The sequence below is a fragment of the Dama dama genome, chromosome 12, assembly GCF_033118175.1.
Source record: "Dama dama isolate Ldn47 chromosome 12, ASM3311817v1, whole genome shotgun sequence".
Taxonomy (NCBI): Eukaryota; Metazoa; Chordata; class Mammalia; order Artiodactyla; family Cervidae; genus Dama; species Dama dama.
In genome coordinates, this window is record NC_083692.1 from 87,998,977 (window position 1) to 88,021,972 (window position 22,996).

Sequence of the window (22,996 nt, forward strand, 5' to 3'; positions counted from 1 at the left end):
GGCTTTGGAAGTCAATAAATACCGTAATTTGACATATGTGAAGAAATAATATGCTATTTTTATTGTTTTAGCGTGATAGAGAGATATTTTATGTCCCTGAGTTGGTTCTGAGGCGGGGCAGGCTGGGAGACGAGCTGAAGGTTACATATGGAGTGGGAGTGCTAGGCACTTCCTTTTCCTGTGGGAGCCGCCGGGTTGAGAGGAGCGTGGCCTTCTCCTTTCCCCGCCATGGTGAGCAGAACTCTTCTCCTCTGGACCTGCTTCTTTTTTCGGGGTTTGGGAGGAATGGGCATGGGTGTTCAGAGCATGAAGTCTTCAGGAAGGGAAGCGAGGAGAAGGAGATGGGGACCAAAGGCGTGTGTTTGTGACTGGACGTGGGTAGTAATGCTCTACGGCAGCCATCTTAGAGGCAACGTGTGCGGGCCGGCGCCGGGCACGTCTGGAATAACACGGAGGAACCCCAGATAGTTGGAGCCAGAGGGACCTTTGGGATTCTAGCTTCTCCTGGATCTTAGAAAGTATGGGTTCCGCTGAAGACTTGGAAATTCTCAGAGCGTTAGACTAAGGCTAGGTGAGTCAATTTGGGGTCTTGTGTTTCCATACCCTATTTAGTGAGGAATACTTGAGTTTTAAGAGAGATTGCGTTGAACAGAAAACTTTGGTTTCACTTATTTCTTATTATTGTGTGCTTATCTTAGCAATTGCCTCTGGAAGCATTCTGTTCTTGCCTTAAATTTTAATTGTTTTGTAGCTACTGCATAAATAACGTTTGTAAAAGCACCGTGTGCCTTAGGTAGTTAAGTGAACAAAATAGGCAAAAAGCACTTTGATCGTCATTGGGTTGGTCAAGATGCATTGCAATGTTCGATGGTAGTGTTGCAGACAGGGAATTGGAGAGGAGGCGGTAATTGGGCTTTATAAGCCGTGATCAGAGGCACCTGAAGGCGGCTAGGTGAGGAAGGGTATGTTTAGGTAGAATACTTGTTAAATCTGAGGAAGGAGAGGGATGGCCCTGAGTGTAGGCCTGAGAATCTGGAAGAGAGTGTGGGCTGTGGGCAGCGAGGTTGAACAGGTTCTATAGGTAATGCTTAGGACCTTTTACTTTCAGGGGGTAAGTTTTTGGAGAAAATAGAGCAAGAAGTAACAAGGCTGTTTTTTAGTAGTAAGTTTTGAAAGATGTGTTTGGAATCGGATGACCGGGAAGGATGAATGTTTGAAGTGGAGCCCTGGTAGATAAGGTTTGGTCGCATTTGGGGTGAGAGAGTTTGTATGATGACATTAAACTGCATTTTCAAACCTTACCCTCTGGTTTTTATTATCTACCTTTTTAAGGCCCGATTTGAAAGTTTAAAAATAAAGCAATCTCTTTGAAAATGATGGAAATTCTGTGGCAGAACTTGAGAAATTTAGGTGTCTTTCAAGTACTTACTGGTGTTAATAGACCTGATGGTGTGTTGATAACTTAGGCTTTGTTTTTGGCCTAAGCAATATCTACCTCATCAAATTCTAGACTTTTCTGTAAATGAACCTTTAATGCTTTTGTTGGTGTTTGAGAAGGGTGCTTTTGATGATGTTTCTTAATATAAATATTTTTTATTTTTTTCAGGCGTGTGCTCGTCCACTGATATCAGTGTACTCCGAAAAGGGGGAGTCCTCTGGCAAAAATGTTACTTTGCCTGCTGTATTCAAGGCTCCCATTCGACCCGATATTGTTAACTTTGTTCACACCAACTTGCGCAAAAACAACAGACAGCCCTATGCTGTCAGTGAATTAGCAGGTATGGATTTAGCTGTTTCCTGGGTTGACTCTTTAAGGGGTACTTCACAGCAGTGATGAAATTCCGCTCCGTTGGTCCGTGTTTCTGAACAACATGATTTTCCTGGATGTTCTGATGCTGTTTGCTGCCGTACACAGTAGTCATAGAACGGTATGGTAGGGAGCTAAAGCTTGTGTTTCTGAACAATTTCAGGTCATCAAACCAGTGCTGAGTCTTGGGGTACCGGCAGAGCTGTGGCTCGAATTCCCAGGGTTCGAGGTGGCGGGACTCACCGTTCTGGTCAGGGTGCTTTTGGAAATGTATCCTTTGTTTTCCCCCACCTAGACTGGTCAGCTGCCGCATTTGGCAGACTGAACCTGGCTTATTCATTTTAGTGATTTGAATATATTTGTGCTCAAGACACTAATGTCCAGACTAAACGCTTTTCAAACAGATTTGATATTTGGAAGATGTTTTTCTGTCATTTTTAAAGTCGACAGGCTTGGCGTTAAAAGGTTTTGCCTGCAATGATGTCGTAATTTGCGTCTTACTCTGTTCTCAGCGACAGTTGCCTGCTGTCAGTAGGCTGGTTCAGAAGGGTGACGAAAATTCTTACTGAGCAAGGCATAACCTGTTTGTAATTGCTAAAATTTGAGAAATGTGATTCTTAACTGGGAAAACAGATGTGTCGTGGGGGCCGCATGTTTGCACCAACCAAGACCTGGCGACGTTGGCACCGCAGAGTGAATACAACGCAGAAGCGATACGCCATCTGCTCTGCACTGGCTGCCTCAGCCTTACCAGCGCTGGTCATGTCTAAAGGTTTGTGATCCTTTATTTTCTAGGAATCCTGTAAACCTTTCTTATATCTGAACCTGATAGCCTGTGTAAATTCTCTTCACCCTAGAGTGTCTGACTACATAGACTTCCCTCTACTAAATGCTAGTTATAACCACTTCAGTCTAACAACTCAGTGAATATTATGTAATGAGGTAATTTTTACATCATTTGTCAAAATGATGAGATTCCACTTCATTGGTCCGTGTTTCTGAAACACATGATCTTTGTGGTAATTCTGATTTGGCAAATGTGCCACTTTGATTTTGTGGGTTTGATTAAATTTTTCAAAGGGTGCAGGGTAACCAGGTCAATGTTAATTGGCTTTTTCAGGTCATCGTATAGAGGAAGTTCCTGAACTTCCTTTGGTTGTTGAAGATAAAGTTGAAGGCTACAAGAAAACCAAGGAGGCTGTTTTGCTTCTGAAGAAACTTAAGGCCTGGAATGATATCAAAAAGGTAGGTTTTGTGGTTCTTGACACAAGTTTGTTGCCAGATTTTACATTTCAAAAGGTTACTGAAAGACAGTATAAGTAAACCTTATGAAGGTTTAATACAGGGATCAAATCAGAATACCAATTCTGATCTTAATCAGAATACCAAACTTTACTTTCTTAGGTTTATGCCTCTCAGCGAATGAGAGCTGGCAAAGGCAAAATGAGAAATCGTCGCCGTATCCAGCGCAGAGGACCCTGCATCATCTATAATGAAGACAATGGTATCATCAAGGCCTTCAGAAACATCCCTGGTAATAATTGTACTGCTTACATGTTTTAATTACCTGTATTATGCAAGCTTACCCAGCTTTTATTATGATGAGATTCCACTTTATGGTCCGTGTTTCTGAAACACATGATTTTGTGGAACTTCTGATTCTTGGCTGAATAAGTGTACCATTGATGTTTAAATTTATGATTAAAATACTTCTTAGGTGCTATAAAGACGATCTGCATTTCACCTATTGAAATACGGGATCCCTAATTCTCCTTTTCCAAACTTTACAAAGGAATTACTCTGCTTAATGTAAGCAAGCTGAACATTTTGAAACTTGCTCCTGGTGGTCATGTGGGACGTTTCTGCATTTGGACTGAAAGTGCTTTCCGAAAGTTAGATGAGCTGTACGGCACTTGGCGTAAAGCAGCCTCCCTCAAGAGTAACTACAAGTGAGTGTAATTTGTATGCTGGACATAGATGTTTATGCTGTTGTTCAGTCACTAAGTAGCACCTTACTCTTGGCACTTGAGACAGCAAGGACTTCCACATATATGCTGTGGATATTGTTCGAAATGGATTTCCATATTTTCTAAGTAATGCCTTGTGTTGCCTTGTGTACAGATACAATATGTGGAAATAGATTCTGGGAAGGGATAGTATAGTGGAAATTCTGATTGGATTCTATAGAGCTTAAATTATTAATCTTTTGTTAAGAAATAGGAATTAAGTCTCTGTTGTTAAATGTTTTTTCTTTCAGCCTCCCCATGCACAAGATGCTCAATACAGACCTTAGCAGAATCTTGAAAAGTCCAGAAATCCAAAGAGCACTCCGAGCACCACGGTAAAGTTTTGATATTCACAGTAATTCTTGTCCAGCTTCACACAACCAGTTATTTCAGAAATAGGGATAATGTATAAACTATTAATAATAGAGTATCTACTTTTTTATAGCAAGAAGATTCATCGCAGAGTCCTGAAGAAGAATCCACTGAAAAACCTGAGAATCATGTTGAAGCTTAACCCATACGCAAAGACCATGCGCCGGAACACCATTCTTCGACAGGCCAAGAATGTAAGCAATAATTTGGGTTTTGCTGGATCTGTTGAGTTTTAGAAAGATTTGATTCTTAGATTTTCTTCCTAATTTGTTGCAGCACAAAATCCGCATGGATAAGGCAGCAGCAGCACTAGAAGCCAAATCAGATCAGAAGGGGGTTGAGGGCAAGAAGCCTGTGGTGGGAAACAAACAAAAGAAGGCTGTTGGCGATAAGAAGCTGAAGAAGCCTGTGGTGGGAAAGAAGGCTGCAGGGACCAAGAAACCAGCAGCCGAAAAGAAGCCCACAGAAAAGAAACCCACCTCAGAGGAAAAGAAGGCTGCTGCATAAACTTAAATTTGTTTATTCCATAAATACCAAATCATTTTGGACAGCTAATTTTGAATAAAGACCTGAACAAAGAGGCAATGAGAACATGACTTGGATGTGTTGTGTGAGTTTTGGTTAGTGTTTTTTTTTTTTTTTTTAACTGATAACTTTTAAGTTGTATAAAATGGAGCCTTGGGTTTAGTATAAATCCAAGATGAATGAGAAGCAAAGATGTTCCATAAATTCAGGTGTAAAATCCATTTTTAAAGTAACTTGTCTTGACAGACGGTTTAAAGACTCATCTCAGAAATACACAGAAACTCATTATTTAGCTTCCCCCCAAAACCACCTTGGAAAATGGACCATGTTCCATAAAGATTTGACATTTTCGATAACCACAAGAGGGCAGATTCAGAGAACATTTTATAAAGGATAACAATAAGAAATTGATTTTTCCTTCAGAAGTGTTAGTCTTCTGTGATACAGTACAACTGATAGAAGACATGCTTGCCAACGTTTTAATACTTAGACCCTTGGTATAAAAAGTGCCAGGTGGTTCTTTCCAGTCACTTGTGTATTTTAGGTTTGGTATGCTTATACAGAGGATGTACCCAAAAGTTTTTCCAAAGCTTTTAACTCGGGTCACTGTCTTAACACCTCTGAAGTGACCTGTGCTTCCCTAGTCAGGGTCTTGTTTTGCATCTCTGTTTTGCCCCGCTGGCAGTCTGTCCTCCCATTTATAGGTCAAGGGGTCTCCGTTCCTTCGTATAAGAAAGCACTGTCCAGCTTAAAATACAGTTACCTTCCTGCCCTCTAATTTGCACAGTCCTACTTGGAAACCCCTTTCCTGTAACCAGGAATCTTCGCCTGCCTGAACCTTCAACTCGGTAGGGCTCTTGGACAGATGTCCTGTTTGCTGGTGACAGTCCCTTCGAGTGCGTCTGCAAGTTTGGAGGAGCTAAAGTAGCCTCCACCGATGAAAGAACAGCACTGCTCAGCTGAAGTACTTGACAGAAAAGTAACCATTTTTATCTCCAGGTCCTTTACATCGCCAACACCCTTTGCTCTAGGGAGTTCTCATCCCCGGAGTTTGAGGTTTTCGATTTACAACCACGTTTGGCTATCCATGAGTTTTCGTCCACGAACGGGAAACGAGCGCAGGCGCCGGTAGGAAGAGGCTGCACCGCCCCAGAGTGCCGCCAACCCCTCCCAGAGCGCTTTTCCGCTTCCGGTAGCGCGGAGGTGGCGTCATCATCGAGCGACCCGGCGGGCCGCCTGCGTGGAGAGTAGAGATGTTGAGCCGGCTGCAGGAGCTGCGCAAGGAGGAGGAGACGCTGCTCCGCTTGAAAGCGGCTCTGCACGACCAGCTGAACCGGCTCAAGGTGACCCCGCGCCCCCCACTTCTCCATTCAGTTGTTCCCGCGCCCTAGGCCGCCGGGCTCTACGCGGAGCCTAGGCGTCTGCGGCGCCCGCCTGCTGCCGATTAGCTTTTCCTCACCTGGCCGTCGCGCCCAGACCTGGTGGCGTAGACAGGCACCGAGGGGGGCTGGATTTGAGATTATGGGCCCACCCCTCTAAGAATATTGATCCCGTAGGTTTAGGCTGAAGCTCATTCATCTGAGTTTGGCGAGTACACTGCTACCCCCACCGGACCACTACAGCCCCGTAAACGTGGGCGGTCCGCACCACGCGCTGAGGAAGGGCGACCCTCCGAAGCTCGCCTAGACGGCCCCTGCCTCCCCTCCCCTGCCCCTGCAGCATTTACTAGTCTCTTTACTGCCTCGTATGGTCGCTTGATACAGCTCTGGTCTCACAAAGGCAGCCCAGTCGCGGATGTTCCACTGTGCAAAAGGAGACAGCAAGGCCCTTCCAGAAGAGACCCTGCCACAGTACTAGGTTTGCCAAAAAGTTCGTTCGTTTGCCAAAAAGATGCTACAGATAAACGATGAACGTAAGATGTAAGATGAACGAACTTTTTCACCAAGCCAAATAGTTCCCGGTAGTTTTTCTCCCCGGATTTGTTACCGACTCAGCTGCCTTGAGGAGTTTAGATTGAAACCCACTAGAGCCATGTCCCAGATCTGTGCGGAGGAATCCCCCTTTAGTGAGATGTTCCTCCTAATCCCAGCTGGGCACTTTCGGGTTATGAAGGCCCTTCGTAAACTGAGACCTATGAAAACAGTGTGCTTTCCCTCAGGACACAGGCAGTGCCTCACAGCGCCTGTGTGCGTGCCAACAGTGGCTAGGAAACGCTGCCATTTTCCATTCTTCCTGCCTTCGCTATCTCATTACGGGGTAGACAGACTGGTTCGTGTGGAATCAGAAGACACTTGGCTTTTTTAAGGGCATGCTTGTGTTTGCCTCCCCTGAGCTGTTAGGTCTGGGTGAGTGGAAGCCTCGCCTCAGCTGGAACACCTGTTCACCCTAGGAGAAAGGGGCAGGAAGCTTTCTACGCTGCTTCCTTTAGAGGCCCGGAAGGCTTGAGGAGCCCCATCCCTGCCCCCTAGAGCTTCACAGAGGTTACATTGTTTTCACGTCTGATGCCTACCTCTCAGAGCATGCTCAGTACATTTCACCCACATCGGTAGCCCGGTGACGTAGTAAAGAAAGTGTCCTCCACTCTTTCTAGGTTGAAGAGCTGGCCCTCCAGTCGATGATTAGTTCTAGAAGAGAAGGTGAGATGCTGCCTTCTCAGCCTGCACCAGAACCATCACATGATGTAAGCTTAATCAGTGTGAGCCTGGGGAGAGAATGCAGTCCATTCTGCTCTTACGCTGCTGAGGGATCAGAAATTGTAGATTACCTTATCAAGCCCAAAGAACTCTGGGGAGTGCTAATAAGAACCTTCTGGTTTAATTAACTGACTAGTGTATATTACTCTTTTAAACAGGGAACATCTACCAGCTGGGTACACTTTGGTTGGCTGTACTATTATATTGCTTCCACCTTCCCACTCTTAACATTCTCTCTAGTCACTCCAGGGAACTAGGGAGAGTGTGATGATCTTTGCAGGAATATGTCAAAATTCCTGCTGCTCTGTGAATAAGTAAGCTTAGGATTTGATAATAGACCATAGCTTCAACCACAAAGCCTAGAAGTAGAGTTCTAGTCCTCCTCATATCCTTCTCTTACGAAGGGCCCTCAGGAAAATCATCTTCTAGATAAACCATACTTGAATGTTCTCCCAGCTCTGTGTTAAGCATTTAAAATCATTTGAAAGCAGCGCATCTAAGCCAGTATGTAATTCTTACGTAAGAACCATGTATGTAAATCAGGTAATTTTCTATCAAATCTAGGGCATTTACTGTGCTCTCATCTTGGCAGTGGGGGTTGGGGGGAGGGGGTCAGGGTAGAATTTGGAGAAATCGGAAAGTGGCCACACTTCTTAGTGGTAGTATTGGGATTGAATATACAATTGAGATTTTATTATAAAACATTAAGAATTCCTTTTCAGGCTAATGTTCTTCCTACTAATCCATAATGTCCTTGACTAAAGCAGATGCTGGTGCTTGTAGACAATGAAGCGTCAATCAACCAAACTGCACTGGAGTTGAGCACAAGGAGCCATGTGCCAGAAGAAGAGGAGGAGGAGGAAGAGGAGGAAGAATCAGATTCCTGAAGGGGAGAAGAGCCCGGTTTAGTCATGCAAGTTAATTTCTAAGTCTCAGAGACTTTCTCTCTTCAAAGAATTCTCATGGGCCCTATAGCCTGCTTTAAAAGGAAGCAGGAACTTTAGGAGGATGTGTAGTTGTAAAAATAGTTCCATCAGTAACTCAGGTTTCAGAGTGCTTTAACAAAAGTTGGTGACAGAAAAGCAGAGATGCAGTGTTTCAGTACTGAGCAGTATGGGTGGTGCTGTGTTTATAGGCTGGTCAGATCGAATAGTTGCCTTCTAAACAAAAAACTTCCTCTGAAATGCTGTTGAGAAGGTCTGGCATCTGCAAAAAGGGCAGAGTTTAAATACAAGCCAGCCTTGCAGCTAACAATGCCTCTATTAAGAAAACCAATTAAACACTGTTTGCATGCCACTGAACCCTTGTGAGCAGAGCAAGGCTACAGTCTGGGAGAGAAAGATGACAAAGAGGAGGACCGAGGGCCACTTGAGCACACAGGCTGCTGCCACCTCTCAGTGACATCGTAACACTGCCTGCTACACACTATGTGTGGGTGTCATCACACCTCGGTTGAGACATCATTATGATAAAAATGACTAGAAATAAGTTACAGATAAATAGCTGTCATGCGGCTTGCCACTTTCCAGACAACAGAGCAAAGGATCAGTTCCTCTGGGGTGAACGATACAGTAGGATGGTTTACACCCATTTCTAGACTTAGGAATTGTGCCACTGAAGAAGGATCACGAGGCTTGGGAGATTGGGTTTCATAAAGAATTGACAGCAGAATAAGAGAAACTTCATATTTTAAGTTGACACTCATTTTTGCATATTGTCCCTTTTCCAGTGAATATACAAATATGCTTGATTTTATAAAAGTAATTTGTCCTGCCCAGAAATAGAAAAGCCAAACAAAACACAACCTTCTTAAGCATAGCTTCTTACACAAGTGTTCTAGGAGAGAGCATGGACATATTTGTTAATCGATGTTTCATTAAATCAATGAAACAAATCGATTTGTTTCATTAAAGTTATCTTGAGCTACTCTTACATGAAGTAGCCAGAAGCTTAAATGAACATATTTCTTGGAAAACACAGTGTGAATATCATTTTGCAACAAAAAGCATCAGGGTATACATTTTGGGATCTAATGTCAGATATAAGCATGGGCTTTTAAGAGTTGGAAAAGTTGGGTATGAATTCTAGCTTGAAGACCAATTGGTTGCTTGCTTTTCACCTTTTCGGGAGTTCTCACTCTCGAGTTTATAGAATGAGAGTATTCACATTTGCTCTAGCAGTTTCAGGGGTGATGCTAATGAGGTATCACTTAAAAATCCAACTATTGGTAATTCCCTGGTGGTCCAGTGGTGAGGATTCCTGTGCTTTCACTGCTGAGGGCAGTTTACACACTTCAGTGAGACATTCTCCGAGGTGGTGACATCCTCTCTGTTAGGAAAAGACCCTGGGTGCGAGGAGGGTGTGGTTCTTTAACCTCACCTGAATGTTTGTATGTTGAAAACATGTGAGTTAGACTGTTGACTTCTAGAACAGATGTTAGCCTCTCAGGGGGAAAAATGATTGATTGGCTGAGGCAGCCTTGTATATATAGTATTGACCAGTATTTAAAATCCTGGCTGTCTCTCAGGCTCTCGTAGATCTGCAGTGGAACTACCTACTTAGGAGATTTACTGTTTTTAATTTGAAAGTGAAATAAGTGTTTAAATATTTATTTTGGTTTTCTATCACCTGCTCTTTCAAAGAAGAAAATGAGGGAAGAGGTGCTGATTAGGCAGCCTCATATATGACCTAAATCTCAAAAGTTACTTTTCAAAGAAAGGGCGGGCCAGTTAGGACACGGCTCTGTGGGGTTTTTTTGCAGTTCACGGCCAGCCCACAGGCGTGGAAGTCAGTGCCCAGCACTCTCTCCAGGGACTCGTGTCAGGTGTAACCGGTGAGAACGGGGAAGCCATCGCTCAGTGGAGTGAGCGGCACAGCGCAGTCCCGGGGGGGGCTCCAGTGCCAGCTGCCCCCAACTGCTACCCCTCCTCCTGCTTTCCCCTTGTATAAAGAGATGGAAGAAATCGATGGGATCTGTTCACAGGTCCACAGGAAAGGTGGCTGGAAGATAAGGGTGCTTGCTGAGAAGAACTGGACAAAGTCCAAAGATTAGAATTACAGGAAGCCACACTGGTCCAAAGCACTGAACTTGTCCTTAGTGTGGTATTTCCGCCTTCCAGCCTCCTTCCTGTCTTTGCGTTTCCCCCCTCAATGCCTGGCTGCTAAATCATTTGATGATTTGTTCACTACAAACACTGAAAATGCCACCACAAAAGCAGAAATCATTTTTATCCTTTGAATTTGATAGTACATTTATTAGAGTAAGAGATTAGGTTTGTCAGACATCTGGATTAAGATGGTAAAAGGATTTTCATAGTTTTTAGGCACTGTACACGGGGTTGTTTGCAGTAGCATCAGTACTTGGGTTTGGTGAAAGGTAGATCTCCTTTATTTTAATGCCTTTATCCATTTGTAACATTCAGAGTAACTCCACCATTTTAGAAACACTAATCCAAACTTAGAGAGACAGCACTAAATATCCACACGGTATATTTAAAAATAAATATAGAAATATAACCAGAAGTCTACAAATCATCACAGTAGACAGACTGGTGAAGCCCCAGCTATCATGGCAGTGAAGGGCTCTGGCTAGATTTTGATGAAAATGGCTGAATTCTACACCAAAAGCAAGAACATAATAAAATAACATGATACACACTTTCTGATGCTCATTTTTATAGCAGCAAAGCATGCTTCACATGCACTGCCTGTGAAGGATCTTACAAGGCCCCTTCCTACTCAGTCAGAAGGTATGCCTGGCAAGAATGAAGTACCACCAAGTGTCAAAGAATCCCAAAAATAGAGGCGACCAGCCAGTTCATGGTGTGGGAAAGCAGTGCAGTTTTCAGTAAGAATGACTACCCACAGTCACCAGAGTTTCACTGTAATTCAACATTGCACATGTTTTCATCATCAGTATACACAAAAATAGCCCCAAGCACAAAGCCAATCCACTTAGGGGGTAACAACAGTAATAAGAGTAAGATGGTAATATTGAGAAGGACATGACTAGAATTTTGGCACATGCTGTGTTCTTCGTCCTTTGTCATGGGTGAATGCACGTCTGAACAGAGGCAGGCGTGGGAGGCCGCCCGGAGGCGGCGCAGCATGCCCCTGGGCAGGGACTGTGCTTCCCAACCGCTTAGACGCCAGCCGCATGGGTGGGCGTGCTGGGCTGGTTAAGGCCGATGGTGGCACAGAGCCAACCTGCAAAATCCACTTCCTCAGCATCAGATCTCTTGATGAAAGCATGAACCTGTGTGTGAAGAAATGGACAGAAAGTGTGCTTAAAAGCCAAAAAAGAAAATTCAAGAGTCCTGGGTCTGGAGGCTGTGCTGCTCTTGGAAGGAGCTCCGGGAGCCTACCCTTGTCTAAGTGCCTGCCTAGAGCCCCGGCTTCACTGGTCTTACCCCTTCCCTGAGCCTGCTCTCCATGAAATGGAAACAGCAGCTCTGCCTTGCGGCTGTTGAAGGAACAAGAGAACTGATGGACTTGAAAGCGCATGTTACACTGACCAGGCTCTACACAGCATGTAAGTGCCAACACTTAGAGGATTCCCACTCCTCTGCTATCACATAGGAGACAGTTACTTGGTGAGGATGCTGAATACAAAATAGGCCAGTCAGTACTGCAGAAAGGCCTTGTCCCCCTGTGGGGCCAGCTGGCCCTTTCTTTCCCTGGATCCCCTCGTTGCAGGGTTATCCCTGCTTTTCCATGAAATTAATGGGAAGACAAAGGAGATGTGTTTGGTGTCCTGCAGGCCCCAGATCAGCTAGGCCACAGCATTCACGGCAGAGCAGGGTATGGGCTCAGCAAGCACTGGATGGGTGACTGACAGAAGAACAAATGAAATGCAGCAAATGACAGTGTAAGAATTTGAATAAATCACTCACCATGAGTTGCTTCAAATCTGCTCTCTCTGCGGGGTTTTTTATTAAGCTTAAAGGAAGAAAGACAGTGTGAGCTGTTGCCTGCTGCTGGTTCTAACTCAGATTACTTAATGTGTGCGTGCCTGTTCTCCCCACACCCCGCAGGCTCTGAGGAAGAGTGCCTAAGCCTTACCCACCTTCCTGTTAGCAGGGTGTCATGCCCACAGTAGGTTAATAAACACTTGTTGAATTAAATTAAGGCCAAAAGGCAATAGGGCCGTCCCTCTACAGCAGGGGCTGAGTGCAGCAGCTGTTCTACCCCCTGCTGCGGTAAGACACGTCACCCGAGTCCTGGCACTCTGGAAGAAGGGCAGCAGCTAAAGGGTGAAAGGCAAAGCTGTGCTCCCCAAGATGGATGGGGAGCCTGACAAAACCAAAGTACTTTCAGACAAGGAGGTGACTTACCATTTATTCACAAAATCTTGAAATTCCAGACTGAATACTCCACTGGGCAGTTTTGGAGGAGGCTGCAAGTACACACACAGACCTGAGAAATGCCCTGCCCTACCCTCCTCTCCCTGCCCCACTCCCGCCTCTGGGCACTGCCACCCTTGTCCAGGTAAGGAAAGCCGGGGGTGAGAGGCCAGTGGCTGCTGCCGGCTTTCCCTGCTGGAACCATCAGTCTCAAACCAGTCAGAACTGGGGCCAAGTGAGTGACTGAATAAATCATTTCCTCTCAGCCTCAGCTGACCCTTTTTAGCTCTGAGGCTCCACCACCATACATCTGGGAGTGTGACAGGGAAATAGCCAGTAACTACTAGAAGCAGCAGCTAGGAGGATGTGCAAACCACTAGGCGTAGTCCAGCCCTGACAGCACCTGTGGGTATCACAGAAGGCTGACCAATAAAATGTTCACCCCCTTCTGGGCTCTGAAGGAGTGTAGAAAGGTTGGTAAAACATTAACTGGCAGACAGCTGGGTCTGGAAGAATGTTGGGTCCCAGCAGGAGAGGATGACTTTCCTAATACACATACAACACAGTCTACCTTCCTTGCAGCCTTATGCACCTTAGGTCAGACCCTCCACTTCCCACAGTGCTTAGCACAAAGCTGAGCAGTCAAGCAGTAAAGAGCTGAAATGAGCCCAGTAACCTGTGAACCAGTGGCAGTGATTTTTTAACTGCTGTGGTGAGCCAGGATTTTCCCTGTTGAATTTGTAATGACCAAGGGGACCTTTTGACCCTTGGGGGTCTAGTTTTAGAAATGAGAAAGCCTGAAAAGTTACTCCACTAGTCTTGAAGAAAAGAATGGGGCAATGCCTGTTACCATGCTCCTCAGCAGAGTAGGGACCTCCAGCTGCCTCCCAAACAGGCCACAGCTCGTCCCTTCTCTTCCTCTGCCCATGCTGCTGCTGATGCCAGCAGTGGCGGCCTTACCATCTGAAATTCCGTCCTGCCCTCCAGCTCCTCCAGCCCTGCCCCACCCTCTGAGCAACCACAGTGCTAGTCCCTAGCTTCCAATTCCCCCAGGCCCATACTGATGAATACCTGTCAGTCTCTCCCTTCCTCAGTCCCTTTTACATTTAAACATACTGGCATATATATTTCACAGATAATGTATCTTTGTGTTAAAGTTAGCTAGCAGTAATTTAATCACCTGTAATTCCATCACTGTGATAACCACTATGTCATGTAACTTTCCAGAATTTATGTGCACATAATATGCATACATAGATTTTTTTTAAAGAATCAATCATAGTATACATACTATTTTACAACCTGCTTTTTCCACACAATTTATAGTGAATATTTTCCATATCTCTTTCTACACTGTCACGTTCATTGCTTTATATAGAGAAAATGCATGTGTTTGTCTTGCTTCCCTTACCCAATCTAACAGGCTTTAAGACCTGAGACTTTTGTTTTTCCATCTCTGGACCCCCACCTCGTTCCTACGGCCCCCCATGGTGCTTATTAGCACCTAGTAAGTGCAAAAGAAACACTTGGTGGGAAAACAGAAATGCCTGGTGAATGAAGGATGAGAATGCATTCAATGGGCAGGTGGAGGCTCCTGAATCAGAGAGGGTGAGGGACTCAGAGCTATGTGAAGATGTTCCTGGGGAAGGGACAAACCGTGCTGTGGGAACAATTCAGAGGTTTCCCAGACCAACTGTGAGTTTTTTCCTTAAGAGCAAATAAATTCCAAGGTCACAGAAGCCTTACCTCATTGACTATGTAATCCAACAACTCAAAAATTGCCATTGGAGGTCGGCTGTCCATTCCATAAGCTACAAATTTTATAAAAAGAAAAAAGAAAACACTTCTCAGAAACAGAAGGTTAACTGCCAGTTGGAGGCTAGGGGTGGGCATGGATCTTAGAGACTAGAACAAAGTCGTGGACGATAGAAGAGCCACAGATAAGGCCTGAACACAGAGGGGGCCGGCCAAAGCCACAGCTGGCCAGGGTCTGAGTCTGGGTTCTGCCAGCCCCTCTGGCGGCCCATCACCGGCTACCCTTGTCAGCTCTGCTGCTCCCTCATACATGCCCTCGTGTGGGCCTCAGACAGGAATGTCCTGGCAGGAACAACGTCAGAAGGTAATGGCAGGGCCAGGATCTTCCAAGTACTGGGTCTATCTTACAGTCCAGAGGCGGGCAGTGCTACATAGTGCTTAGCTCCTCAGAGTCAGACCTGGCCACTTACAAGTGTATGTGGCAAGTCAAGCACCCCGTGCCTGTTTCCTCAGAGCTAAAATGGAAATTATAATAGTGCTCACACACGACTGCTATTAAAATCAGACAGTGCTAGGCAGATCTATGGAGACAAAGTAGATTGGTGATTGCTAGGGTGTCAAGGTAGGGGAGCTGTGAGTGACTGCTAATGGAAATGGTTTCTTTTGGAGGTGATGGAAATGTTCTTGAATTACAAAGTGGTGATGGTTGTATGATATGGAGAAATATACTAAAAACCACTGAACCATACACTCTAAAATGTGCATTTTATGTTATGTGAATTTTACCTCAATTTAAAAAAAATCTACCTTAAAAAAGTCATGATTTTTAAGTTAGATAATACATATAAAATACTAAGTGCAGTGCCAGGAACACAGTGGGCACTCAACAAGTGGGCATTCAACAAATGGTAGGAAGGAAGATGTTGGTAATGATAATATCCTACACTGGAACCCCATGCTTTGCTTCCCCCTTGCCCCAGCCTGGCATCCAGAGACAGGGAACCAGCCTTCCAGAAACCCCTGATGGGAAGGACCACCCACAGTCCAAGCTGGGGCCACACTGGGCCACTCACAGCTGAGGGGCCTCCCGGGGGTCCTTGGCCTGGGCGGGGTCTCAGCCGCATCTCCCTCCACCTGGCACCCAAACATCAGCTCCAGCTCCTTGGCATCTGGAGGAGGGATGGGATACCTCCCAACCGCCATCTCAACCAGAGAGAGCCCCATGCTCCAGATGTCCGACTGCACGGAGTAATGGGTCCCCTGGAGTCGCTCTGGCTGCAGGAGAGACAGACACGGTTACCACCTGTGAGCTAGCCTGGCCCGTACAGAGAGGGATGGGTGAGTCCTCATGATGCCTGGGACTTCCTGCCCCGCTGAGGCCTGTCTGCAGTGCAGGAGTGCTGGGCAACCCTGCCTGGCCCCAGCCCTGGCTCTACTGATGCATTTTATCTTCTGCCCCTTTCTCAGCAGAGGAGCTCATGTCCTGTTTCAGGACCTCCACTAACCTCTTTAATTTGGCTTCACTTCTGCCCCCAAATAATCTGTTTACCAAATCCTAACTGGCCTTAGTGGCTCTGACCCCTAACCGCTGTCTCCCCCCAACCTACCCTAAACTAACAGCTGGACCCTGGCTGAGCCTCAGCTGTGGTTCCAGCTCTGCTCATCCTGGTCACTGTCTTGCATGTGCAGGATAGCCTATCCAAAGCCCAGCCTGAGAGGCTCATCTTGAGTCCTGAGTCCAAAATATGAAGTTTCTGGAACATGGGTCACGAATGAGGTTATCAGTGGGTAGAAAGAACACTGGCCTTGCAAGTAAGGCAAGCTGAGTTCTAAGACCAGCTTTGCCACTAACTCACTGTTCTGGACAACATGGAAAACTAGAAAAGGCAAAGGATCTGGGGTCAGGAGATCTGGGTTCAAGTCCCAAGCTGGGACTCAAAAGCTAGGTGATCCTGAGTCTCAGTTTCCTCAGCTGTAAAATGGGGCTAATGATGATAGTAACAACAAAACAAAATACCTGCTCTGCTACCTAGGGCACTGAGAAGGTCAAACCAAATGAAAATGTATGTTAGATGTTGCAAAATGTTATGCAAATATGAGTTGTTATTGGTGGGAATAGTGGGAGAGAAGTATATAGTGCTTATTTTTATTGAGAACTAATTGAAATAAAACATGTATTTCAAGAACCCTATTAAAAAATCTTTATTCTGACCATCATACACTTATGTGGTTAGTCGTTCAGTCGTGTCCAACTCTTTGTGATCCCATGGACTGCAGCCTGCCTGGCTCCTGTGTCCATGGGGATTCTCCAGGCAAGAATACTGAAGTGGGTTGCCATGCCCTCCTCCAGGGGATCTTCCTGACCCAGGGATCGAACCCAGGTCTCCCACATTGCAGGTGAATTCTTTACCATCTAAGCCACCAGAGAAGCCCTCATACACTTATACAGACATCAAATTCATTTCTCCCATAGGGTTTTTCACAACTCCAAGTCCTGGGTGTTCATTGGAAGGACTGATGCTGAAGCTGAAACTCCAGTACTTTGGCCACCTCATGCGAAGAGTTGACTCATTGGAAAAGACCCTGATGCTGGGAGGGATTGGGGGCAGGAGGAGAAGGGGACGACAGAGGATGAGATGGCTGGATGGCATCACCAACTCAATGGACATGAGTTTGGGTAGACTCCAGGAGTTGGTGATGGACAGGGAGGCCTGGCGTGCTGCAATTCATGGGGTCGCAAAGAATTGGACATGACTGAGCGACTGAACACTGAACTATTTTGGAACTGACCACGTAACCACAAAAACCCAAACCACTAAACCCAGGATCAATATAAGTTCCAGGCCCTATTAACTCATTTTAAACTCAAAGAGTTGGCAGTTGAGCAGCCCAGGATGCTAGCTGCTCAGTTTTTTAGACATTCGGGGAAGAAGCTCAAGAGCCCCTGGGTTTCACGTCTTTTAGCCACTGGAATGGAGGGGGTGCAGATGTGGGTCAGCACCCAGTGAGCCATGTTGCCTGTGGCTGGAATCACTTGTGGACAGGGGACAGGCAAGCAGGAAGAGGACGTGAGCAGGACCTGCCACACGGGGGCCAGGAGCAGCTGCCAAGCTGTACCTAAGAGCAAGTGAGGGCCTGCAGTGCAGAGTGGGACTCGCCGGCCGGGAGGCCTGGCTCTGAACCCTGGCTCTGCAAGGTGAAGTGCGTGGGTCACCTCACCTCCCTGAGTCTAGATTTCCTCATCTCTAAAATGGGACAACCATCCAGTTCAAATGGGATCATCATGGCAAGATGTGAAAGTGCTTGAAAGCCTGCACATAAAACACAATGTGCTAAGACGCCCTAAGCCCCTGTGCCAACCCCTCCTTTCACCTCTGAAGGCCTCCCACTCACTTCAAGTAAGGTTCCTCTACTCGGCCCGTCAGCCCTCACCCAAAGCCACGTTTCCCCTTTCTGAATCGTTCTTAGGAGTGTTGGCCATGTCCCCACCCATTTGTCAACCACATGTTCACCCGCTTGGCCAAGCATTCCCTGAGCACCGACCACGGCCCAGGCCCCAAACTGGACCCTCAGGACAACAGAGGCACCTCCAGGCTTATCCCTGCCCCTCAGGGAGCTGGCTGTATGGCACAGGTGGGGGTGGAGGTCGGGGGAGCAGGAGGGAGGACTCAGGGACCTCAGGCTGTCGGCGGAACCAGATGCCAGGGGACCAGGTAGTTGTGCTGTGGTGAGAGAGGGGCAGGAGCTGGGACACACGCTGCAAGGCGGGAGACAAGAGACTGCGCAGGGAAAGACAATGCTGAAGACTCACAGGAGTCAGGTCACTAGGTGCTGGAAGGATGGGGAGATGGGCAGAGAGGCTGGAAGCTGATGCTTGGATTTCTACCCTGGGAAACTAAGGAAACAGTGATGCCACTTACTGCTAATGGAAAAGGCGGGGCAATCTGGGTGGGGGCGTTTCTGGGCATGTCATTCTGAGGGTCTAAAGACAGCAGGCAGAGGTCCTGAGGGTGGGTGGAGCTCCATGTCTACAGAATGAAAGCCAAGCTCCGGAAACATCCAAGTACCAGTTTGAGCTGAAGCTGAGATGCAGTAAGTCAAGGCCCCAGTGCCCCGACTATGCTCCCAGGCCTGTGAAAGGCCGAGCCCATCTCCCCTGAGACTGTGATCTCCTCAGGGAGGGACCACAGGCTCATCCCTCATTTCTTTCTCCCCCATCCCCATCACCCAAGCACCTGGCTCCACTGGGAAGACACCCACTTGGCTCCTATTCACGATCAGACAAGAGCCTCGAGAAATGGAACACGGCACTCATACCGACATGTAGGACCTGGTGCCCACGAAGGAGTTGGCCATGGAGTCGATGAGCTGCCCGCTGACCCCAAAGTCACAAAGCTTGATCTCCCCACGGCTGTTCACTAGGATGTTGGATGGCTTGACGTCTGCGGGGGAAAGAAAACAGAAAAGCAGAGAGCTGACATAGGTGGACTGGGAAACGCTCCCCAGACAGACGAGCCCTGACCACGAATGCCACTACACGCCCCAGCCCCATCACAGAGCCAGCCCCTGGCTTACGGACACTGGACCCCGTCACAGAGCCAGCCCTTGGCTTACGGACACTGGACACCGCGGCCCCTACTCCCCCTGGTTCAGGGTTCAAGGAAGAACTCTCAGAGGAGTGACAAGCTGCTCTAGAAGCAAGGCAGAAAGCCAGTGTTTTCCACTCTGAGAACCCAGTCTTGGCCAGATGACCCCAGGAAGGAGTCAGTTACCATGAGTAATCAAGACTGAAAGGCCTTGCTTCAGCTGCCTCTGTTGGCAAGACACAATGCCTATCACCGGATCACAAGAGAGGAAGAAATAATAAGACCTGTATGCTTTCGGAGGCTAGAGACCAAAGACTAAAGGAGGGTGGGATGGAGCCAGGTACTCCTGTTCTTGACCTGACAAGCACAGAACATGGGGGTTTTAAAAATGTGTGCCAGGGGTTGGGAGCCAACTTTTGATTCTCTTTCACTGAAGTCACTTCTCTAACAGCCTGCACAGTTGCATCTACCTGTTGGTCAAGGAGAGTCTCTCGTTGTCGGGGCCAGAGAACTAGGGAGGCCTGAAAGCTGCTCCTCAGAGTCAGAACAGTGTCCCCGCACCAGCCCCATTCCCCCTCGCTGCACTCAAGCCATCCCCACGGCCACCCTGGCTCCCACCACCAGTATTAGTCCACTGGCCCTTCCCTTTGCCAAGAGGTAAATTTCTCAACATTTTCCTTTTACCATCTCCTCTGATTCAAACAACTATCCCATGAAGCAGGCAGAGCAGAGGCTGGGACTTGGTAAAGGGGCCCCAGGCACCAGGTGTGTGGATAGACATTGGCAAACAAGGAGACCCACTCGAGAGCAGGCCAAACCCGAGAGCAAAATCATAAACCCTGACAGGGAATCTCTGATGGGCATAATACAAACACAGGACATCTGGAGAACCAGAGGGAAAAGTAAAACCCTCATAATTTCAACCTACCAGAGCCACTATTAAGATTTTATTATGCTCCCCTTCAATACTCACAAGAATGCGTTTATTTATTCTTACACAGAATCTAACAGATCCATTTAAGTATCTTTCCAAGGATAAACAAACAAACAAACAAAAACCCCTCTCTCATATCCCAGGAAGTCCTTCGCCTGCCCACCTTCACCTAGCCCTCATCATCCCCAGCCTGGGTCAAGTCCTAACCACAGTCACGCCAGCTCCAGCCTCTCTCCACCCACCGCCAGCTCCGCCAGGGCAGGGACGCTGGCAGTTTGCCTCATCCCTTTAACCGCAGATACAGGATAATACCTGGCAGGACAATACAGAAGTACTCTTAGATGCCTGTGAATGAATGGGGCTAAACTCACCGGGGACACATACACACTTCGCACCATGAGTACTGCCTAAGACCCAGTCATCTACGTGTCACAGGTCACAGCAGCACAGAATCTGAGATCTTTCCAAACCCACTGGCATGCCTCCGAGTCTCCCATACAGACACAGGTGTCAGAAGTAGCCTGAGAAGGCATCTGGTTCCTCCCCTTCATTGTGGAAACGAAAAGCCTGAGGCCCAAAGGGGTCCAGGGACTTGACTGAGCTCACACAGCAAAAACTGGATAAAGTAGGAACCAGAATTCAGACCCTGTGATGCCTGGATCTGTTTTCTTCCCACTCACCCTGCTACCACATCACTCATACCCTGAGTGACTGACCACAAAGCCCTGAGCGCCCTCACCTTCCAATGTTCCCATGGCCTATTCAGAAGTGACCTATTAGGTCTCGTTATAAAAGCAAAAGAGCGGCAAGAATCAAGAGACCTGTATTTGAGTCCTGGCCCTGCCACACGTCCCACATGCAGCCTTGAGCGAGCCCTTGGCTTTAGTAGTCTGTGGTCTGTGGATCGGTAAAGTGGTGATAACCACCACAGCTCTCGTGGCCTCACCAGATGGAGACCAGGACCCATCGAATGAACTGTGGGCATTTAAAGAGCACACATGTGGCAGGATCACAACGGAGGACTCTTTCACGGGTTGCACTCCAAGACCGGCAGTTCCCGGCTCCCTCACTTGCCCCTGCCGCTCAGACACCACTCCCCAGGCCACCGCTGCTGCTCAGGAGAGGCTGCACTGCCTCTGTGGCTGTCCTCGTATCTGCTTTCTGTTCACGTGGCAAGCCAGCCTCCTTTTTTTGCAAACTTATGTAATGCCACTTTCCTCCCTCTCTGGCTGTCAGCTCCTGCTTCCCCCACTCAGCCCAGGGAACACTGCCTGGGAGGCTGAGAGACCCACGCAGATGATGGGGGACGGGGTGTCTCCCTGCCTGGGCCACATTCATCCTGGAAGCCAAATGCACACACAGGGCCCCTCAAGGTGACACTGAAGGCCTGACAAGAAGCTGCCTGGAGACATCCTAACTTCTTCCACTCCAGCACATGTGGCTGGAGCTGCCAGGACAGGACATGCTCCTCCCCGGCACCCCAGCAAGTCGGGCTCTTTTCTGAGAACAGAAAAGAGGTCAGATAAGGCCTGAGAGGCTGTTTGCTCCCACGAGCAGCCTCCTGCCTTTGCTTCCCACAATCCCCGCCCCCTCCTTCCTCTGCTCCGTCCCGGGCAGCTTCCTCTTCCAGCGTGTGTCACACAGTGACACTCCAGTGGGACCACCCCTCCCAGCTGCCTCACAGCACAGGCCAGGCCCCTCAGCCTGCCTTTCCAAGCCCACTGTCTGCTCACTTCTCCATGTCCATCTCGCCTGGGCTCGGGCTCGCCTGCCTAACTGATCCCCGCACCTAAAACATCCTCCTTTCCCACCTGCCCTCTCCCTTCTTCACCTGGTAGAAGTCTGCTTCTTCTGAGGGCCTTTCCCAACATGGAATACTGCCCTGCTCTGGAGCCCTGGGGGGTTTAGTCAGGCTTCTTCCCTCATCTTCCCCTGCAGCCGCCTCAAATGCTATTCATGTTACAGGCCCAGGTGGTCCCTCTCTACTTCCCGAGGCCTCTCCAGGCCTTGGGTTCTCTTTCCGACCCTCCAATATCAGGAGAGTGAAGCTGGAAGGAGCCCCAGCAAGTGATAGGCCATGCTGCATTTCACAGGAAGTATCCACTAGCCTCTAAGCTCCCAGGCTGACAAGCTTCCCTAGGAAACCTATAAGATGCTAAGGTCTGAAACCCAGATCCTGCCCAGCCTCTGCAACAATGAAAAAGAATAAACCCCTCTTCTTCATAAACGAATAAGAAGGTGTTATGAAAAAACTAAGTGGAAGAAAGAATTTTCTTTTCTGATATTTTCTGCACCAGAAATAACCACTGTTCAAAGCTTCTTGATTTTCCCCCCATGAGCACGTGACTTCAACTTGACTTCTGAGCATTTTCTACCCCTCTGTGGATTAAATAATTCACTTGTTTATTCTTTATAAACACTAATAAAGTGCCTGCACTGAGCTGTGAGTAGAAAGGACCAGTCCCTGTCCGGGCTGCTACCACCACAGGAGATGGAATTCAACAAATAAGAAGCCAGCCAACGTAGGAAGACATCACAACAGCTCTGGTTTATTGAACACCTACTATGCCAGGCCTTTTAAATACACTGTCATCTTTAACCCTCACAACCATGCTGTGAAGTAAGCGTCATTAACCCCTGTGCACATTGCAGCCATGAAATTAAAAGACGCTTACTCCTTGGAAGGAAAGTTATGACCAACCTAGACAGCATATTGAAAAGCAGAGACATTACTTTGTCAACAAAGGTCCATCTAGTCAAGGCTATGGTTTTCCCAGTGGTCATGTATGGATGTAAGAGTTGGACTATAAAGAAAGCTGAGTGCCCAAGCATTGATGCTTTTGAACTGTGGTGTTAGAGAAGCCTCTTGAGAGTCCCTTGGACTGCAAACAGATCCAACCGGTCCATCCTAAAGGAAATCAGTCCTGAATATTCATTGGAAGGACTGATGCTAAAGCTGAAACTTCAATACTTTGG

The 22,996-nt window shown here is 47.4% G+C and overlaps 3 protein-coding genes and 4 non-coding genes across 8 annotated transcripts in view; 6 read left to right on the plus strand and 1 right to left on the minus strand.

Moving 5' to 3' along the window:
* The first annotated feature begins 129 nt into the window (after positions 1 to 129).
* Positions 130 to 4,776, plus strand: RPL4 (ribosomal protein L4). Its single transcript, XM_061158016.1, has 10 exons — positions 130 to 231; positions 1,607 to 1,778; positions 1,971 to 2,077; positions 2,441 to 2,579; positions 2,928 to 3,052; positions 3,212 to 3,341; positions 3,600 to 3,756; positions 4,065 to 4,148; positions 4,259 to 4,379; positions 4,462 to 4,776. Exons 1-10 carry the CDS (start codon positions 229 to 231, stop codon positions 4,690 to 4,692), a joined length of 1,269 nt encoding a protein of 422 aa, XP_061013999.1. The 5' UTR covers positions 130 to 228; the 3' UTR covers positions 4,693 to 4,776.
* Positions 1,827 to 1,897, plus strand: LOC133067537 (small nucleolar RNA SNORD18). Its single transcript, XR_009695321.1, has one exon. It is a non-coding gene; the product is annotated as a small nucleolar RNA SNORD18 (small nucleolar RNA).
* LOC133067542 (small nucleolar RNA SNORD16) lies at positions 2,281 to 2,379 on the plus strand. The gene has a single exon (XR_009695325.1). It is a non-coding gene; the product is annotated as a small nucleolar RNA SNORD16 (small nucleolar RNA).
* LOC133067536 (small nucleolar RNA SNORD18) lies at positions 2,769 to 2,840 on the plus strand. Its single transcript, XR_009695320.1, has one exon. It is a non-coding gene; the product is annotated as a small nucleolar RNA SNORD18 (small nucleolar RNA).
* LOC133067535 (small nucleolar RNA SNORD18) lies at positions 3,401 to 3,470 on the plus strand. Its single transcript, XR_009695319.1, has one exon. It is a non-coding gene; the product is annotated as a small nucleolar RNA SNORD18 (small nucleolar RNA).
* Positions 4,777 to 5,897: 1,121 nt separating the features above from the next.
* On the plus strand, positions 5,898 to 10,014 carry SNAPC5 (small nuclear RNA activating complex polypeptide 5). Of its 2 annotated transcripts, none has more exons than XM_061158018.1 (3): positions 5,898 to 6,053; positions 7,301 to 7,390; positions 8,168 to 10,014. In XM_061158018.1, exons 1-3 carry the CDS (start codon positions 5,964 to 5,966, stop codon positions 8,288 to 8,290), a joined length of 303 nt encoding a protein of 100 aa, XP_061014001.1. In that variant the 5' UTR covers positions 5,898 to 5,963; the 3' UTR covers positions 8,291 to 10,014. The 2 variants fall into 2 exon arrangements, with proteins under 2 accessions (XP_061014001.1, XP_061014002.1); XM_061158019.1 differs by having other exon boundaries at positions 8,171 to 10,014.
* A 613-nt stretch (positions 10,015 to 10,627) lies between these two features.
* MAP2K1 (mitogen-activated protein kinase kinase 1) overlaps positions 10,628 to 22,996 on the minus strand; it is a 75,939-nt gene continuing 63,570 nt past the window's right edge. The window contains exons 6-11 of the mRNA XM_061158017.1: positions 18,818 to 18,942; positions 15,574 to 15,775; positions 14,492 to 14,556; positions 12,737 to 12,798; positions 12,296 to 12,341; positions 10,628 to 11,658 (exon numbers count right to left, since the gene is read on the minus strand). Coding sequence (XP_061014000.1) covers positions 11,545 to 11,658; positions 12,296 to 12,341; positions 12,737 to 12,798; positions 14,492 to 14,556; positions 15,574 to 15,775; positions 18,818 to 18,942 — 614 coding nt within the window. The 3' untranslated portion in view covers positions 10,628 to 11,544. The remainder of the gene's footprint in view (positions 11,659 to 12,295; positions 12,342 to 12,736; positions 12,799 to 14,491; positions 14,557 to 15,573; positions 15,776 to 18,817; positions 18,943 to 22,996) is intronic.

Coding starts and splice junctions, on each gene's coding strand:
- RPL4 (XM_061158016.1), top strand. Junction 2,078..2,440: donor GTCAGGGTGCTTTTGGAAAT/GTATCCTTTGTT, acceptor CTGGGAAAACAG/ATGTGTCGTGGGGGCCGCAT. Junction 3,342..3,599: donor GGCCTTCAGAAACATCCCTG/GTAATAATTGTA, acceptor AACTTTACAAAG/GAATTACTCTGCTTAATGTA.
- SNAPC5 (XM_061158018.1), top strand. CDS start 5,964: ATGTTGAGCCGGCTGCAGGAGCTGCGCAAGGAGGAGGAGACGCTGCTC. Junction 6,054..7,300: donor ACCAGCTGAACCGGCTCAAG/GTGACCCCGCGC, acceptor CACTCTTTCTAG/GTTGAAGAGCTGGCCCTCCA. Junction 7,391..8,167: donor CACCAGAACCATCACATGAT/GTAAGCTTAATC, acceptor CCTTGACTAAAG/CAGATGCTGGTGCTTGTAGA.